General features: G+C 47.4%; 1 protein-coding gene and 1 pseudogene across 5 annotated transcripts; one reads left to right on the top strand and one right to left on the bottom strand.

Moving 5' to 3' along the window:
* Positions 1-6,364: 6,364 nt before the first annotated feature.
* Positions 6,365-13,387, top strand: PDP2 (pyruvate dehydrogenase phosphatase catalytic subunit 2). 5 transcript variants are annotated; one of them, XM_061173686.1, is made up of 2 exons: positions 6,365-6,391; positions 8,464-13,387. In XM_061173686.1, the coding sequence occupies exon 2, from the start codon at positions 8,518-8,520 to the stop codon at positions 10,108-10,110; it is 1,593 nt and encodes a 530-aa protein (XP_061029669.1). In that variant the 5' UTR covers positions 6,365-6,391; positions 8,464-8,517; the 3' UTR covers positions 10,111-13,387. The 5 variants fall into 5 exon arrangements, with proteins under 5 accessions (XP_061029669.1, XP_061029672.1, XP_061029671.1 ...); XM_061173689.1 differs by having other exon boundaries at positions 6,370-6,391; positions 8,491-13,387; XM_061173688.1 differs by having other exon boundaries at positions 6,374-6,473.
* Positions 7,770-8,209, bottom strand: LOC133078319 (large ribosomal subunit protein eL30-like; annotated as a pseudogene).
* Positions 13,388-19,216: the final 5,829 nt, after the last annotated feature.

Below are 19,216 nucleotides of genomic sequence, written 5' to 3'. Positions count from 1 at the left end.
GCTCTTGTCTTCTGGGAAGGCAGGTGTAAAAAGTACTGAGGGGCTTGGCACTTCATAAATGAGTCCCAAGGCCACAGTGCCACACTGGTCCTCAGCAGGGAAGAAAAAATACCCAGTCCACGGCACTGTTGGTAAGTGAGTAATGTAAGTTGGTGCAGCCACTATGGAAGACAGTATGGAGGTTCCTCAGAAAACTAAAAATAGAATTACCATATGATCCAGCAATCCCACTCCTGGGCATGTATCCAGACAAAACTCTAATTCAAAAAGATACAATATGATCCAGCAATCCCACTACTGGGCATACACCCAGAGAAAACCGTAATTCAAAAAGACACATGTACCCCAATGTTCACTGCAGCACTATTTACAATAGCCAGGTCATGGAAGCAACCTAAATGTCCATCAACAGACAAATGGTTAAAGAAGATGTGGTATATATGTACAATGGAATATTACTCAGCCATAAAAAGGAACGAAATTGGGTCATTTGTAGAGACGTGGATGGACCTAGAGACTGTCATACAGAGTGAAGTAAGTCAGAAAGAGAAGAACAAATACCGTATATTAACGCATATATGTGGAACCTAGAAAAATAGTGCAGATGAACCAATTTGCAGGGCAGAAATAGAGACCCAGATGTAGAGAACAAACGTATGGACACCAAGGGGAGAAAGTGGCAGGGGGGTGGTGGTGGTGGTGGGATGAATTGGGAGATTGGGACTGACATGTATACACTAATATGTATAAAATAGATAACTAATAAGAACCTGCTGTATAAAAAATAAATAAAATTAAATTTTAAAATTTTTTCAAAAAAAGATACATGCACCCCATTCACAATAGCCAAGACATGGAAACAACCTAAATGTCCATCAATAAGTGAATGGATAAAGAAGATGCGGTACAGATATACAATGGAATACTACTCAACCATAAAAAAGAACAAAATAATGCCATTTGCAGCAACATGGATGCAACTAGAGATTATCATACTAAGTGAAGTCAGTCAGAAAGAGAAAGACAAATACCATATGATATCATTTATATGTGTAATTTAAAATATGACACAAATGAACCTATCTACAAAACAGAAACAGACTCATGGACATAGAGAACAGACCTGTGGTTGCCAAGGGGGAGAGGGTTGGAGGAGGGATGGAGTGGGAGGTTGAGGTTAGCAGATGTAACTATTATATATATAAATGGATAAACAACAAGGTCCTACTGTATAGCACAGAGAACTAAATATATTCAATACCCTATGATAAACCATAATAGAAAAGAATATTAAAAAAGAATGGATATATATGTATAACTGAATCACTTTGCTTTACAGCAGAAATTAACACAACATGGTAAATCAACTATTCTTCAATTTTTAAAAAATCCTATAGGAAAAAAAAAAAACCCAGTCCACAGACTCCCAGCCTTCTACAAGAAGTGGGGTGTTCAGATAGAGGCTTCAATTGTCGCTATTGCCTGATTAAAGTATATTTGATTTTTCATGAGTGTGATTGAAATGCACCAGCCCTGCATTGCCCACTGGAGGACCAGGTTCAGAAAAGACGCATACATTGTTAGCATCCATGAAGATGAAGTTCCTATTAAGTTATAGTCTTTACCTAAAGATGGCTAAACAAAAACACAGCATGGTGAGAGGATACCCTGTACAGTGTACAGGGGCTCTCCCTCTGGCTTTGGAGAAGCCTAAACTGGTCCCTCAGGCTATCAAATATAGATAAGAAGCTTCTAGGAATGTGGCTTGGCTGAGAGTCCAGAGAGCAAGGCCCAGACTCCTCTTAGCCACAAGCTTAAAGGAGAACCTGGGGAAGTCAGTTCAGGTCTTCGGACTCTATTTTGCTTTTCCAAGAATGGATATACGGGCATCTCACAAAGTATATGGGTTCTGCCAGACGTGACTAGATTTTACAGCAAAAAGGAGGGTCATGGTGAACTGTTTTGAATTGCTGCTATGAAGTTGGATGAATTACTTTTACTGCACAATTTTTCAGCGCCTTGACTAAGCCATTGTTCATTGTGAATCTCTTCCAGTGCAGGGTAGTATGGATGTGGTCCTTTTCTCTCAGAATATTTTCTGGGATTATGTTCCATGGAGCACACTTTAGGAAAGCATGGGTGAGATGCTCCTTCAAGTTCTTCCCAGCCCTGGCCAAAGGGGTGGAGATGAGACAGGAAGCCCTGGCCATAAAATTCAAGCCCTTCCCTTGGTTGGCAAGGCCAGGACCTTTGTCCCTGCTATTTTCTCTCCATCAAATGCTTTCTCCCAGATACTGCCAGGCTCACTCCTTAACTTCCTTCAGATGTCTGTCCAAAGCTTATCTTATCAGATAAACCTTCCTAATTCCCCATCTAAAACATCAGACTCCTCCAGGACCCTGTCCTATCCCCAGCTGCCTCTCTCGCCCCTGAACAGTCCCTACCCAGCCTGTGCTGTGCCTTCTTCCTTCCCACTCCCATGTGTAATTATCTAGGATAGACATTATTGGGGTTTTTCTGATTATTAAATACATGCTGCCTGTTAAAAACATTTTTTAAAAAGGAAATAAAGAAATAAATGGACTGGCAAAGAATGTGAAAGTTCCTACAGAGATAAGCATTGTTAACTGCTGGCATGTGTCCTACTAAACTTTTCTTTGCCCGCAAAGGCATGTGCAAAGAGAAAGCGGGGGTGGGGAGAGATGCAGAAATAATTGCTGTTATTATCAAATGCCTTCTCTTCTTTGTTGTAATCTGGTTTTTCCATCTGAATTCTGTCCTGGTCAATAGCTCCTTCCTGGACTTTCCAACCTGACTCTTGGCTTCCTGTTGGGCGCTGGGGGCGTGCTCAGGCCAAGGTGCTGACATTCCACCTCTGACCCTGCCTGAAAGGGGCACCCTGGGAGCTCAGGGCGTGGCCTCCACAGGAGGGGCGAGAGAGCATTCAAAGTTGCCGGGAGGACTATTGTTTCACAGGGTAGCAAAGCTGCAAGGGAAAGAACAGGAAGTGTGCTTCTGGGGGGCTCCAGGTCGTCTTCCAACTTCCTCTTGCTTCCTCTTCTCCACACTAGGCCCCTATTGCTATTCTTCCACTCCTCTCCAGATTTACTTTCAAGAAGGGATACGTCATTGGCAACCTAGAGTACAAATGACAACTCCAAGGGCCGCACAACTGCCCTCTCCAAGTAGCTCTACAGAGACTCCAAGAGAGGAAATGACTGGCCCAGGATCACATAGCAAGTAGGTGGCAGAGCTGAGCCTCAGGCTTGGGACTCCAGGGTGATGGAAAACTCTGAGCTTGCCAGTTAATATGGCCTGAGTGAGAATGGGTGTGGGATGATGGTGGCAAAGGGAATGATTAGTTGAGTGTCACAGAAGAAGCTGCCCCCTGGCCTAGGTCATCACAGCCCTGGCTGCAGCTGTTCTATCAGGCAGCTGAAAAAGATTGACTTGTGTTTGGAGAAGCCTTAAAGAGACAGAAACACAGGTCGTATTTCCCCTCAAAGGCTCTGCCCATCTTCTACTGAAGGGCAATCTTAGCTTGCCTCTAGAAGCTAGGAGCTTAACATAACCATTTTGAGGCCTCCTGGTAACCTGGCAAGTCTGTCAGTGCTCTTGCTTCAGAACAGGTTTAAGAGGGCTGAGGCAGGACTTGTATTTTTCAAAAATTCCCAAGCCTTCGTCACGAGCATCCTCAAGACTTGCTAAATATGTCCCTGAGTTTGCTGCTCTGCAGGGATTGGTAACCATTCCCTCTAAAGGAAAGGGAGGTGGGGTGTGTGTGTGTGTGTGTGTGTATGTGTGTACGTGCCCGTGTGTGATCAGTTTGGGAGAGGACAGTGCCGGGGAAAGCCACCTGCTTGGTTAAAAGGTGGTGAGGTTAAATCACTTGATTTAGGATGGCACTGGTCTCTGGGACAATTGTCTCAGAGCACAAATGTGCTCAGATCAGCAAGAAGGCTTTTCTGGGCTTATTCAGCTACCTTGGGCAGCAATGATGCCACAGAAACATTGCAAGGGCAAGCTCATGTTGGCAAAGAAGACATCTGAGGTTTTTTATAAACTCTCCCAGATATCAGGCCAGATATGGTTTTGACAGTTAGACAAAAACCTTCTGCCATCATCTCAATTCCTCCTGACACAAGATCATGCTCAAATCCAGCTTTCCTAACATTCCATAGATGGTCCTATCTGCATTGCTAAGGAATCAGGGGACTTGGCCAGAATCATCTAAGAGATCTATCTCCCTACCCCCGCCACTCCTCTGTTTTTAAAATGCAGTTTTGCTCCTTTTTTTTTTTTCTGATTATACAAGATATTATACAGATGGGGTAATGTGTATTTATTGTAGAAAATTTGTAAGGTTTGCCTTTGACTGCCTCTGTAGGATAAATTAGAAGAAGTAGAATTAGTGGGTCAAAGATCTGTCCATTGGACAGCCTCAAATTACACTCCCACCTGCCAAGATGGCAATGCCCACTCACCAACATTAGGTATTAATCATGTTTTAATGTTTGTCAGGTTGACTGACAAAAATCAGTATCTCATTTTAATTCACATTTGCTTGGTTTTGAGTGAGAGTATTTTTACATATTTTCTTGGAAAATGACAGCTGAGTTGCTTTCCCTTTCTCAAGGCAGAGATAAGTCCTTTTCCTTCATTTTTTTTCTAATAAGACCTTGTGACAAGGAAGCCTTGAGAGACTGGATAGGGTTCTTGGGCTAGCCATCATGTATAGGGTAACTGAGCTGGTTATAGCCTTTAAACAAAAGTTCCAGTGCACACAAAATCCTCAAGGGTGCATTTTTACTTTGGAAGTGGTGTGTGTGTGGTAACTTAGAAACTCAGCGGTTTCAGACAGCAGAGTGATGTAATATTCTCAGGAAAGTGTGGTGAGGGCAGCCATCTGTGTGTCCCCTGTAGTCGGCCCAGGGCCTGACATATCGTAGGCACCCATAAGCTGTGCTGCCTCTGTCCTGAAGGATAACCCTCTATAACCCCAAATGGACTATCTATACAAAATAATAATAATTGTACCCATTTATTTAGAATCCCTTGGAGTTATTTTTAGTTTAAGTCCGAAACAACCGTCTTAATATCCAGGAAGAGAGATATTACAAATTCTGACTTACTGGTAGAACTTCCGGAAAGGGCCAAGGGTGAGTGGTGGTATGAATATCATATCAGAGGCAAGTCTGACAGGAGCTGTTTTATGGCAGCCACATCCTTGGATCCAGGTGGGCTGGCCAGGCTCCCCAGGTAAGCCAGTGTGTCTTCCTTCCAGAACACCACCTTTTCAGGGCTCTAAGTGGCCTTTTCTGGTCATCTCCTATTTTTCTCTGCCTCCAGGGAAGACTGCCCTTGACTTATCAGAGGTAATAGACGAGTTCTATTACAGCAATTCCAGCAGGCCATAACTGGAATTCCACAATGGAAGGGACTGAGGAAATATCTGGTGTCCTGGTTCTCAGCCTTTCTCAACCTACCAACCACTAACTATTGTGGTAACCATCAGTGGCCATGCCAATGTAATTGTCAGTCCAAGGCCCAGTGGTTGGTGGGGAGCCAATGAAGACTTTACAGCAGCAATTTGAGCTGTAGAAGGGTCACCCTACCTGATCTGTAGAAGCAGAGCAACTAGGGCTAAGTTGAAGTCACAGGTGGGGAGACCAGATGAGAAGGTTGCAGTGGAGTGGGAGGGTAGCTGGAGGCAAATATTTGGATTGGAGAGATATTTAGGAGGTGAGATGAACAGGATTAGATAACTGACAGGAGACGGGTCTGGGTGAGGGAAGAGGAGTCAAAATGACTCCCAGGCTTGGGGCTTGGGTCTCTGAGCAGATGATGGGGCCGTTACTGGGTTAGGGGAGGAGAGGAAGAGCAGGTCTGGCAGAAAGATGAGTTCCAGACAAGCTATGTTTAACGTGTACATAGGGCCTCCAGAGGGAGGCGTCCAAGTGGACATAGAAGGGTGTGGCACCTGGGAGAGGGGTCTGAACTGGTCAGCACAGAAATGGAGAGGAAGCCGTGGGGTATTATTAACAACAGTGAGGAATGGGAGAGGTTGCTCGGTTTGGGGTGCGCAGAAAAGGTAGGGGGGGGTGTCACGTGCTGGGGGTGCTCAGCCGCAAGACTGCCTGGTCCCGAAGCCCGGCGCCGAGCCTACCCAAGGTCAGAGCATGAGGGAGGTGGGGGTAAAGGTTGGGTAGGATGGGCGGGGGAGGGGGAGGAACCGGATTGGGCCCCTCTGGATCCCGCCCTCTCGCCCTCCTCAGCCATTGGGCAATTACGCTGTCCGTCAGAGGCCCGCCTCCACAGATGAACCAATAAAGGGTGGCGAGAGGCTACTTCCTTCTCTAGCTGGATCAGCACAAGAGGTGCCTTCAGGGAGGTGAGTCCGGGGTTGGGGCAGCCGCGGCACCGTAGGCTGGCGCAGAATTGACTGACGGACCCGGCGGCTTTGGCGCAAGCGGGTGAGAGGAGGACCAGGGTGCGATGTAGGTAAGGGGGTGAGCCCGGGATGTGAAAGCCTCTAACCTCGCCGGGTCCGCTCCGGCCCGCAGCATCGGCTAACGTGATGGGGCGGAGAGTGGAGGTGAGGTGAGGGGGCGGGCCCGCGGCGGACGGGGAAGAGCCTTGGTCACAGCTACTGTCACCCCTCTCGCGCGCACGGGCCACGTGGGCTCGCGGCCTTGCGCAGGGCCTTTGGCTGCGTACCGGGACTTCCGCAGTAGCTGTTTTAGCCCTCGGAGTACCCTCTGTGAGCTCAGCATCTCAACTGAATTCCCTTTTTTTATAGACCCGGAAGCTGGGGCTCAGGGACGTGGCCGCGCCAGGGTTTGAGGGAGATAGGGCTTGTTGGACTTCGGAGGCCGCGCTCTTTCTTATCTGTGAGGCTTGACTTTGGGATCTGTTTTCTTTAGATACGCGAAATTGTTTGGGTCCGGTCTGCGGCAGATCGCCTTGCGTCGGGCACCGCCGCCTGGCTTCTCTGCAGGGCTTGGGGTGGGGATGGGGGGCGCGGGGAGGCGCCCTCTGTGCGCCCTGCCCGACCGTTCCAGTCCGTAGTTCGGCGGGGTGGGCTGGGGAGAGGGGGCGGTCCTCAAGTGTGGGCGCTCTGCACACCCCAACAGACAAACTTGAGGAGGGCAGGATTCATAAACGAAATCTGAAAACACGTGGAAACTCTCCTCCCGGGTCACCAGAGAAAATAGAAAATAGAGCAGCTTTTTTTTTGTCTGAGGAAAAATACCACCAGAGGCTGTTGAAAGTGCTAGGAAACTGCTTCCTTCATGCCCTTGTGGAGGCAGATGTGAACCTTTTGGAACTCAGTTTGGCAATATGAGTCTACACCCTTTGACCTACTGATGCCAGCCTTGGGAAATAAGTAGGTTAAAACCTAAGGAGGGGAAAGGTTGAGGTGTTAGGCATTGCAGTTTGGTATCTTATCAGTAGAGAGACAGTGGAAACAACCTCTAATCCCCAATGATACACCTAATGATAAAAGTAATAATACCTTTTTTGGAGCCGAAGGGTTATATTTCTTTAAACTGTCACAAAGCCTTATGAAACTAGTATTCCCATTCCACGGATGGACAACTGGAACTCAGGCAAGTGAAGTAGTGTGTCTGCTGCTAGACAGCTAGTATCATACCTAGTGTGCTTTTGGGCCTCTGAAATTGCCATGTTTAGCCAATGTTTGAGGCATTCATTTACATACATGTAGAACAAGCTCTGGCCAGTTTTATTAAAGAAAAATTTTGCATGATTTACTTTTCACCAGTTTCTTCTGGCTTGCTTCTAATCATCACCTGGATCAGTGTGCATACTCTGTAGTATTTTCCTCACGCTGTGCCCAATTCAATATTATTGCCGCTGTAGTGACGGACACCAGTTTTGGCCAACATGGTGTAGTACTCTAGTTCAGATTTCCTCAAGGCTGGGCCGTTGTTGGCGAGGAGGACCAGGTTCACTTTGCCTTGTCTGATCATCTTCAGAGTCTGCTTGTACCCCAGCACATGCTTTCCACTTACCATAGCCAGCTGGAGCCTAGAATTGATCTGACTCCGGCGACTTTTCCGTCTTCTTTGCTGCCACCATCTTCCTGGTTTAGGTGCTGGATGGCGTCCAACAGAGAGCAGCCACCAAGATAGCTGGGGAGCAAGAAAGAGCTTATATTTAAATGAACGCTTAAAGCCTGCTGGGGAGAGTGAACATGGGAGCTGTGCACTGGGCCCTGGCAAGGGAAAGGATTTGGGAAGGAGGAAAAGGTGGCCCCTTGGGGTAGCCTTCAGTGACTCTTTAAGATCAGAGAGTGTTTAAAAACCCATTTTCTGAAATGTGATTATGTATTATAATGGGAGGTATGGAGACTTGCTTAAGTATTTTGAGATTAAGTGTTTTCAGAAGTCATTATTTTTAAAAAATTAAATTTAAAACTTTCTTAAACTCTTAAATTTTCAGGTTTAAAAAAAACCCTTTTTGCTGCAGGAACACATTCGCTCATACAGTTTCAGAATGTCAAGTACTGTGTCCTACTGGATTTTCAATTCTGCAAGAAACAGCATTGCCACGTTACAAGGGGGACAACGTTTATATTCAAGGTATGCCTCAAATAGGATTAAATCAAAATGGAGGCTCTTTCCCCAGGGGCCAGTCACCCTAAAAAACAATGCCTCATGTGGTGGCATTGCTCTGCAGAAAGCCTATAGACACACATCAACAGAGGAAGATGATTTCCACTTGCCACTCAGCCCTGAGCAGGTAAATGAAGTGCTGCGAGCCGGTGAGTCGGCCCACAAGATTCTTGACCTTGTCAGTGGAGTCCCAAGTTCGGTGTTGCGGTTTGAGAGCAACCAGCTGGCTGCCAATTTCCCAGTGGAGGACCGGGGAGGTGTAGCCGCCTGCCTGCAGACCAATGGGCTGATGTTTGGCGTCTTCGATGGACATGGTGGCCACGCATGTGCTCAAGCAGTGAGCGAGAGGCTCTTCTACTATGTGGCAGTGTCACTGATGTCCCAGCAGACGCTGGAGCAGATGGAGGGGGCGATGGAAAGCATGAAGCCCCTGCTGCCCATTCTGCAGTGGCTCAAGCACCCAGGGGACAGTATCTACAAGGATGTCACGTCAGTGCACCTTGATCACCTCCGTGTCTACTGGCAGGAGCTGCTGAACCTGCACATGGAAATGGGGCTGAACATTGAGGAAGCATTAATGTACTCCTTCCAGAGGCTGGATTCTGACATCTCGCTAGAGATCCAGGCCGCCCTGGAAGATGAGATGACCAGGAACCTTTCACTCCAGGTTGCTTTCTCAGGGGCAACAGCTTGCATGGCCCATGTCGATGGAGTTCACTTGCATGTGGCAAACGCTGGTGACTGCCGGGCCATCCTTGGTGTCCAGGAGGACAATGGCATGTGGTCTTGTCTGCCCCTCACCCGGGACCACAATGCCTGGAACCCAACCGAGCTGTCACGGCTAAAGAGGGAGCATCCTGAGTCAGAGCACAGGACAGTCATCATGGACAACAGGCTGCTGGGTGTCCTCATGCCCTGCAGGGCCTTCGGGGACGTCCAGCTGAAGTGGAGTAAAGAGCTGCAGCGCAGTGTCCTGGAGCGGGGCTTTGACACCGAGGCCCTCAACATTTACCAGTTCACCCCCCCACACTACTACACTCCACCTTACCTGACGGCCAGGCCTGAGGTCACATACCACAGGCTGAGGCCCCAGGATAAGTTCCTTGTGCTGGCCTCTGACGGCCTGTGGGATGTGCTGGGCAATGAGGATGTGGTGAGGCTGGTGGTGGAGCATCTGGCTGAAGTGTGTCGGCACAAGCCAGACCTGGCCCAGAGACCCGCCAACCTGGGACTCATGCAGAGCCTGCTGCTGCACAGGAAGGCCCAGGGGCTCCACGCCACCGACCAAAACGCAGCCACACGTCTGATCAGATACGCCATAGGGAACAACGAGTATGGGGAGATGGAGCCCGAGCGGCTGTCGGCGATGCTGACGTTGCCGGAGGACTTGGCAAGGATGTACAGGGATGATATCTCTGTCACTGTGGTGTATTTTAACTCAGACTCGATTGGTGCATCTTACAAGGGGAGTTAAGAGTCTCCCATCCTGTTGCCAAGGTTAACTTAAATGCTCTTCTAAGACATTTTCACTTACTCTTAAACTGACTATTTAGACCTTGTTGTTAAAGGGCAGACAGATGTAGCTTGCTTAATAATAGACTAACGTGAGAGAAAAAACAGCCTAGGATTAAAAACAATAGTAGTGATTTTATGTCCCTGCATGTTTTGGTCACCTCTTCTACGCAGAAAGGGTGGAACACAGAGACCGTAGACTTGGCTGGGGCTCGTGTAACCCAAGTCCTTCTATAAAGACACTGTTGTTAAACTGTGTCAGCCTGAACCTGCGAAGGGTAAAATTAATCATGATTCTAAGAATATGAAGAAGTTCAGGATCTTCTGAGGTCTTGATAAAAAATCTGCAAAATTGGTAATTCTCAATTCGTAATCATGGCCTTCTAGACTATGAAGGGAGGTTTTGTTTGTTTTTTATTTTGAAGTTCCTAAAGACCTAGGTTTACAAAGCATATTACAGGACACTTTTCTATGCAATAGTCTAACTTTTTTGTGTGTGTGATTTTACTTGTGAAAACATTTTGTAATGCTGCATTCTAGTTCCGATTTAGTTTATTTTAAAATTGAGTCCTCAAACTTGCAAACAGGCCTGCCCTAAGTGAGCATGCTTGGAATGAGTTTTCTTGGTTTTCAGCTGAGGGTGAAGGTGGCCAGGCCTCTGGACCAGCTGAATTTATTTGTGCAGCTTTCGGGCCTTTCTACTGAGTCCCACCCCCTGAACCTTTGAGCCATGCTAGGAGGTTACTTCTGTCTGAGCCTTAACTCCTTTCCTGCATTAATAAAATTTCCTCCAGGGTTTAGTAAATCTCTGCAGATTTACTCATAGCACTTTTCCTTTCTATTATACCTCTCAAACATTCTTCTAATTCCACCTAATGTTCCTTCCCCCTCTGCTATGCTGAACTCCCTCACCCTGCTGCTGACTGTGCAATCCTGTCTAGAAGGAATGCTCCCACTTCACATGGTTGCAGGGAAGGAGAAAATTCAAGATTGCATGCGGTAATTGTGACAGACAGTTTAGGCAGGACTGCTTATACAGTGGATTCTAGACTTAAAATTCAGCCTGAATCTGAAGAGGTAAAAACATGAAGGACCTGAGAACAGTCACTAAGTCTCCCTAGCTGCATCCCGAGGGGCAGTGGGGAAGAGGGAGGAGTGAGATTTTTCAGATGGGACACTTGCCCATAGACCGTGGGATAAATGGCCATTGCTACTCCTCAGGAACTAGGCCTTATTTAGTATAGGAGTTGGGGCAAAAACATATGTAATCTGTACTGGCTTCTGTGGGCTGCACAGTTTGTGTTTATTTGAAAATTAAACCATGTGGATCCTTTCTGGGGGGATGAATTTCATGTTCTGAATTGCTGTAGCATTTAAACAACAGGAAATGTGTCCCTAAATGGAAACACAAATATAATCCCACAAAACTGACACTTTTTATGTTCCTGCACTATCTTCATTGATCACTTTTCTCACCCCCTTTCGTACTGAAAGGAAAGCAAATAGCTAGGTTTGACTTCCACATTTTTGTTCACATTCAGGACATTCAAGTGTTGAGAAACTTCTAGCCTGCGGATATTTCCCTGTATGCTTACTGATATGGCTTCATCTAAGAAATTCTCCTTTGAGTGCTTAAGCCTTGGTCCTTTTATTCTGAAACTATTAATATTCCTTCTGATCTCCTAGATCTTAACTCAGAAATAAAATGTGAATCCCTGTCATTCAGCTTGCATGACGGTTTGTTACTAGAGCCGAAGACTGCTTGTCTGACATCCTTGTTCTTTATGCCAGCTAAACCCTGGTGCACTCTCTCATTTACCTGGATTACAGTGTCTGAATCCTGTTTTGGAGCCTACCTTGGGTCATAAATATATCTGATTAAGTAACCTGTGGGACAGCTGAGAGAATACAGACTTCCCACCTGTTCCTTCAAGGGTATCTGTGTTTTTTCTCAGCCTAATAGATTTCCTGCTTTCTAATTGGTATACTGAGAGAGAGGAAAGGCTGGTTTCTTGTCTGCCTTTTTCCATTGTGGACTCTGTCTGCTCTTGCCATGAATGCTCCAAGGAGCACCTCCTGGTTAAACCCCAGCATGTCTGATTCCCTGACCACAGTTCTGCTGTCACTGACCTTCCTGAGGCACATGGGCTACCACTTGAGGACACTGGGATTTGAGAGGGGGTTGGTGGCACTTGTCAGGTCTTCCGAAACACTTATCATTCCTTTTATGTAAAGATTCTGATATTGAGACTTCTGAAATGAACTAAAAAAATGAGATTGAATCTTTAATGTTTAGGATGTCACTTTTGAATAAAGTATGCTTTGGTGCTTTAAACAGCATATTTACTGTTTTAGGTAAGAAATGGTAATATTGGCATATTTTAGATATTGTTTTATATGTAAATAATACAGTTCTGCTGATTCTGGAGATTGGTCAAAATGGATAGAGAAGTTCTAAATTCAAGTTAGTATGCTAGGTCAAGTTACTTATTCAGTTTTCTGAGATGTTATTTGTAACATTAAAGCTAATTTATTATAACGAAAGTGTAAACTTTGAGGTATGTTAATATATAAACATATTTTTCCCAGAAGTACGATTGGCCTAAAAGATCGAGTGGGTTAAGACTTAGGTTAGACACAACTGAGCTGACACCTTTTATATGAGGGAAATAGAAACAGCTCAAACTTGAATTAAAGAATAGAATAGTTAATTGTATAGAACACGACAATGTATTCAGAATGAGTCTAGCTTGACTCTTTCATCCATCAGCCCCTAGTGACCTATTTTTCGTTTGACAATTTTGGGGAAACCTTAACTTCCCAGGTTAAATCAGGATATCCTGGAACTGAGCTATCCTAGTTTCATTGTTAGTGGTTCATTTGTCTCTGAACATGACTCCCATAGCAGAGAACGCCCTGGTGTGGCTTTGAGGCTGGGGAATAAAGGCTGGTGGCACCGCTTTTTCCTGTGAGTTGCCACGTGTGTTAACAAGTGGAAAACACACAGGGACTGCAGTGCGACCGTCTCCTGAGCAGGCTGAGGCTCTGTTGCCGATGCCTTGGGCACCTGACGTTTAGTTTAACTGGCCTCCTGGAAAATATTTATCAAACATTTACTTGGAAAAATTATTAACCATGTTCTTTAATATTTACTGACATTTGTATTGTAAACTGTATACCAATGTTTTTTTGACATTGATTTTCTAACCATGAGAGATATTTAAATGAAACTTGTAAATAAAAGAGGAAAAATGAGATTTGGTTTCTTTTGTTTTTGAATATTCATATTTTTAAGGTCCTTTGTGTACTAGATTAGGCCAGCCTTTGTTTCACCACCTTTATCTGGTCTGTTCAATAGTCCACCCAAAAGAGAAATTTTCTTTGCAAATTTTCGGTGACTGCTGAGCACACAGGAAGTCCTTGCTTAATGTTAACAGTGTGTGGGAAGCTGAAAAGAATGAAAAGGAAGTGTGAAGACTTTTGTTGTGAGGGTCTCCACACACTCAAGGCCAAGGCCTGCTGGGATTTCACATTATTTAACTGGCCTTGTAAAACCAGCTTCTTTGTTCATCTTAAATTCAGAGTCAGCTTTGGGGAAAACGTCTAGGCAGCTACCTAGATAGAGTTGAAGACCCCACTCCATCCCACCCCCACTGACTGAGTTTTATCTCATTGCCTCTGAGTGATACCCCTCATAAGGACAGCTCCAATGGGTGCTTCTTAAAATGCAAATACAACTATTAAGTTATTAAATTTAGTATGGGCTAGGGTGGTTAAACTGGGCCTTGAGGAGGAGCAGATTTGGGGGAGAGAAAGGTGGAAAAGGGACTGTCTGAGGTGTGCTAAGGGTAATGGAGGAGCTGTTTCCTTCTTTATAACATGATAAAAGCAGGCCCAGAGGCTTGAAAACTTGCCCCTGACACTGTAGTAGGGCAGGAATTTGAACCAAGTCCACTGTGCTGTGCACATGTCCCAATACTGGGCTTTCAGAAAGGGATAATAATGCAGGAAAAATCCCATGGCCCACTTTTGGCACAGGGTGGGTGGGTGGAGAAGTAGGGCGTGCTGACAAGAAGCTAGATGGATAACCCATGCATTCCAATATCCCATCATTTGGAACTTCATAAAAATAGAGGGGAAACAGGGAGAATTAAATTTTAAACATTGAGCTCTTTAACTAGAGGGGGAAGTCAATTTATACTGTTCTTTTCACCTCTAGAGTTTTTGCTTTCATTTTACTTGATGCTACTAAATGGCCTTAAGTAGTTCCCAGGCTAGTGACCCTCTGTATCGTGGGTAGCTGGCACTCCAAGCAGCTCCCTCTGGGATGGATGGGTGAACCTCTACTGGACCTCCATGGGTCATAGTGTCTTTGTTCCATTGACCCCTGACCTTACCTACTCCTGGCTGGGAGGAGCAAGCGGGGATTAAGGGGGCCAGAGTTCCACTTCCGACTTTCACTGGCGAGGGAATAAGTGAAACCGAACAGGACCCCGTGGGGCCCTCCTGGATACAAAAGCTGCCCCCCCTCCCGTCTCCTGTTTTTTATTTGTAGAAAAGGTCCTACGCTTTCCCAGAGTTCCCAAGAGCGGGCACAAGAGTTACTAATTAGGGAAGTGAGGGAATTCAGAAACAAAGGAAAAGCAGTTAAACAAGAAAAGTAATGACAATAGCTCATGGATAAAACAGTTCCTCCTCAAGGGGAATGCATAAAAATCTGACACTTAGCTTTGAGTTGCTCTGAAGGAACTAAACCCCACCCCCCAACCCCAGGTGGAGGACGGTGACTGCGTGCTGACCACAAGCACTGTGGACCTCAGACTGGTTGGAACCAGACCCAACGCAGCCAAAAATAAATAATAAATAATAAATAAATAATAAATAAAATAAAATAAATTAAAAAAAACAAAACCCAAAAAACTAACCACCCCATATTTCGGGGCCCCCTCACCTCTGCCTATGGAAATGTGTATCTCTGCTTTCACTTTACTATGGCTCGCTAGCTCTTGAATTCTCTCCCGCATGAAGCCAAGGACCCTCACTTGGCAGCCCGTCCCAGGAACTCGACAGAGACCTGGGACGTGACCATCCTCTCAGGCCCCATTTTCCTGCAACCTCTTTACAAAGGATATTAATAAATTTACTTCTTACCTGTCACTTTGCCTCTTGCTGAATTACTTCTGCGCCGAGACATAAAGAACCTGAGTTTCATTAAGTCCTGAGACGAGTTGTGCGTTTTCAGTTGGAAGATTGTGGGAGCGAGTCCCATCTGAGGTGTGCGGCTTCACAGCGCCATTCTCCTTGCAGCAGATGAATAGAAGGAATGTCTGCCATGAGCTGCTGCTCTGTCCAATCCACCTGCAAACACCTTGTGTGGCTCCGGGGCCAGGCATGCGGAGCTGTCCAGGGATTGGCTCGTGACTCTGGGCACAGTGGGGACGGGGAAGGGCCAGTCCGGGGGTCTGGGACGGGCTCTGGGGATATTGTGGAAGTAGGGGCAAGAGTTGTAGTGAAGGTTGAGGGGGAGCTGGCCAAAAGTGGTATCTCTGGGGATGGGGAAGTGGACAAGGCCACGCAGCGACCTCAGAGAGGACATGGCTTGCTCTTCATCAGCACGGAGTGGGGTGGGGGCAACGCAGAAAGTCTCACCTCAATTCCCCCACTTTCCGTGCGGTGTTACCACCAGGTGCTGCTGGGCATTTGTCCTTGTTTTTCTCCTCCCCACTCATCCCTGTAATGTCAGGCTTAGCCCCCTGTCCTACTGATTGTACAATGAATAAGGAGGGATGGGGGGCAGATGGGTGGATGGATGGGTGGATGGATGGATGGATGGATGGATGGATGGATGACTGGATGGATGGATGAATGGATGATCAAGGGAGGAGCAGATAAAGAGGAACCAGCAAAAGAGAGACCAGAGAAGTAGGAGGAAAACTATGAGTGGGTGGCATGGAAGTGAGGAGAGGTGGGTGAGGAGTGTCCAGACCCAGAAAAGACCGTGGGCGTGGATGGATGAAAATGAACAATTAGCTAAAAAGATCACTAAGGAAAGATGAGGGCCATTGGGTATTCTCACGTGGGACTCAGGACACAAGATGGGCCTAGACAGTGAGGTAGAGATGAGAAGTTGGCTTTGTGAGAGCTGAGCTGCTGGGATGACCCTTCCTCTGAAACAAAGCAGAGCAGTGGGTGGGGGGACAGGGGAATGTCATCAATAAGCCAAGATGCTCCTTGGTTGTGGAAGGGGAGGGTGTCCACGGGCTGACTTGGGGTTCCAGGGGCCCTGCTGACCACACACTGGGCTTTGGCAGGGAAGGGTGGAGGAGCTGGACCTCTTCAGAGCTCTGCCTGGTGGCTTGGTCTCTAAATCTGAGGATGGTATCACAGGAACACCAATGTGGAGCCCTGGTGGCACAGGCCTTTGCTGCGGGATGCTGTGGTCAAGCAACATGAGGCGGGTGGCTGCCTCTAGATGTCACCATCGAGCCATGTTGGTGTCAGCTGCAGCAGGAGTGGGAGGAAAGTGTTCCAGAGAAAACGAGGCCCTGAGGCTCACACCCAGGTGGAGCAGGGTCTCCGGGGACTGCAGCCTGGAACACCCTTCCAGGAACCTCACCTGACCCTGGATGTCCTTGGGGCTTGAACGAGTGGGTGGTAGGAGGGGAAGGACCCTGGCCTGCGGTCACTCAACCGTGCCTTGTGGGGAAGGGGCTGTAGGGATCCCAAGAGAGGTGAGGGGGTGGCTGCCACCTTTTCTGGTCTCCCCCAGTGTGGGTGCTCCTTTCTGAGGACTGCCCCACACCTCTGAACCCTTCCCACCTCCACACTCCGCTCCCTGCAGCCAGTCCCACAGCCCCCCCCAGCAGCTCTGGGGTTCACTCCCTCCTGCCCACCACCTGTCCCAGCCCCAAGAATGGTCCAAACCACCTTTACCCTCCTCCACCCCCAAACAATAGATGCCCCCTCTGGTCAACTCCTCCCAGCATACAGCTATCAGAGCCGTCTTGGTCAGACTCAAATCTGACCGTGTCACTCCTCTGCTCCAAACCATCACCCTTGGGGGAAAGCTCAGAATCCTCCTCCCCAGGTGTGCGGGCACGACAGTCACACACAGAGGAAGGACTGAGAAAAGAGAAAGCGGTCTTTGTCTTACCCCACAAGCTGGAGTCACCTCTTCTAAGGGTCAGGCCAGCGCCCTGTCACCTCTGGGATATAGCCTGGAACCCTCCACCTCTTATTCCTGGCTGTGGTTTAAGGTAAGGGTTTTAAGGCCCACATCTGTGAGGGTGTTTCCAGAAGAGATTAGCATTTTAATCAGTAGACTGAGTAAAGAAGTGGGTAGACATCATCTAATTCATTGAGGGCTGGGATAGAACAAAAACGTGGAAGGAAGAGGAAAGTTGCTCTCTGTTGAGCTGGGACATCCATCTTCTGATCTCGGACATCTCAGGCCTTTGGACTCTGACTGGGACTTATATCCTTGGCTCCTCTGGTTCGTAGGCCTTTGGATTTGGACTGGAACCACACCACTGGCTTTCCTGAGCCTCCAGCTTGCACAGCAGATGGTGGGACTTAACCTCCATAATCACAAGAGCCAATCCCTTGTCCTCGCAACCATATGAAGCAAGTATTATGAACCCATTTTACAGATGACAAAACTGAACCTGGAGGGGTAAAATTATGTGCCCGAGGTCATAAAACTAGTAAATGCAGAGCTGAGTTTCAAACCCTGGTGCTTGTCTCCAAAGCCTCCTTGTAGCTTTCATGCAATTGCTAAGAGATCATGCAATTCTGTTGAATATCTACTCATCTGATTTTTTTAAAAATGCCCTGTCTGCTCCCCAAAAGCCTGGCAGGATGGAGTAAGCTCTTGGTCCATGGAAGCATTCTAGCAGAAGCTGCGGGGAGTACTTGGCAAGAGGAGAACTGGATGGACTGTGGGGTCCTCTTGTGCCTGGGGTGGGACTATGTGAATACAACACAGGACAGACCTCGTATATGGCCTTTCCCTGCGTCCCCAGTCAGTCCAGCCTATGGGGTTGGGAAGGCAAGAGCAGGTGGAAGCTAGGGGTGGAGGCTGGCCTTGAGCAGCAGGAGGGACCAGCAGACCACAGCCTGCCCTGTTCCCCTGACCCCGTGGCCCTGGACTGGTCTCAGATCCCCTCCCTGCCCTGGGCCTGGCACCTCTGGCTTAGGGGAGGGCTCAGAACTCATCAGTCATACAGTGAAGCCTGTTCTCTCACGCAGCACCTGTTAGAATTTATCCGAAAAAGAGAGACAGACAGACAGAGAGGGAGGGAGGGAGGGAGGGATAGAGGGAGGGAGGATCAGGCAACTGTACAAAGGGGTGTGAACAAAAATGGTCATAACACTGGTATTTGTAAGAAAGAGAAACTGGACACCGCTGACATGTCCTTTCTCTACATACTGGACAAAGAGATTCTAGCACATCCATCCTGGTGGACTTTAAAAGTGATAGTGAAAAAATACAGTGATGATGGAAGATCTTTATTATTTGACAGGAAAACTACTAAATGTAAATTCTGTAAATGAGGAGGTAAGAAATCAGATTGCAAAACAGAATGTACAGTACAACCCCAAGTTGAAATCCCTCCCCCCAGAACTCACACACACACACACACACACACACACACACACACACACACACACGCCGTCTGTCCCTCCACCAGCTCCCTCGTGACTAACTGCACTGGCCAGGGGCTGGTCCATGGGGGAGGGGACTGCGGCTATATTGGGAAGGGGATGAGATCACCCAAAGACTGGCTGATTTAGAACCGGCTAACTTTTTCCACCCTTGTGGCTCTCAGCGTCTTTTGTGCTGGATCATAAACCTTGGCGCCAGCCTACAGGGTGGAGGGGGGCCGTGTTCCCCGTCCCGTCCTGTCCCGAGGGGCGGAGCGGTGGCCGAAGCTGCATACGGCACAGGTGCTGGGCTGAAGTTGCGATAAAATGGCAGAATGGGTCTAGGGGTCCATGAGGCCCAGCTGGGACCCTACAAGAGCTTTGCTCCCAGCAGATCTGAGTGTCCTGTCACTCCACAGGGACCT

The sequence above is a fragment of the Eubalaena glacialis genome, chromosome 18 (assembly GCF_028564815.1).
Source record: "Eubalaena glacialis isolate mEubGla1 chromosome 18, mEubGla1.1.hap2.+ XY, whole genome shotgun sequence".
Taxonomy (NCBI): domain Eukaryota; kingdom Metazoa; phylum Chordata; class Mammalia; order Artiodactyla; family Balaenidae; genus Eubalaena; species Eubalaena glacialis.
Note: the sequence above shows the minus strand (reverse complement) of the source record. Positions and strands in the feature narration are given on the sequence as shown.

Coding starts and splice junctions, on each gene's coding strand:
- PDP2 (XM_061173686.1), top strand. CDS start 8,518: ATGTCAAGTACTGTGTCCTACTGGATTTTCAATTCTGCAAGAAACAGC.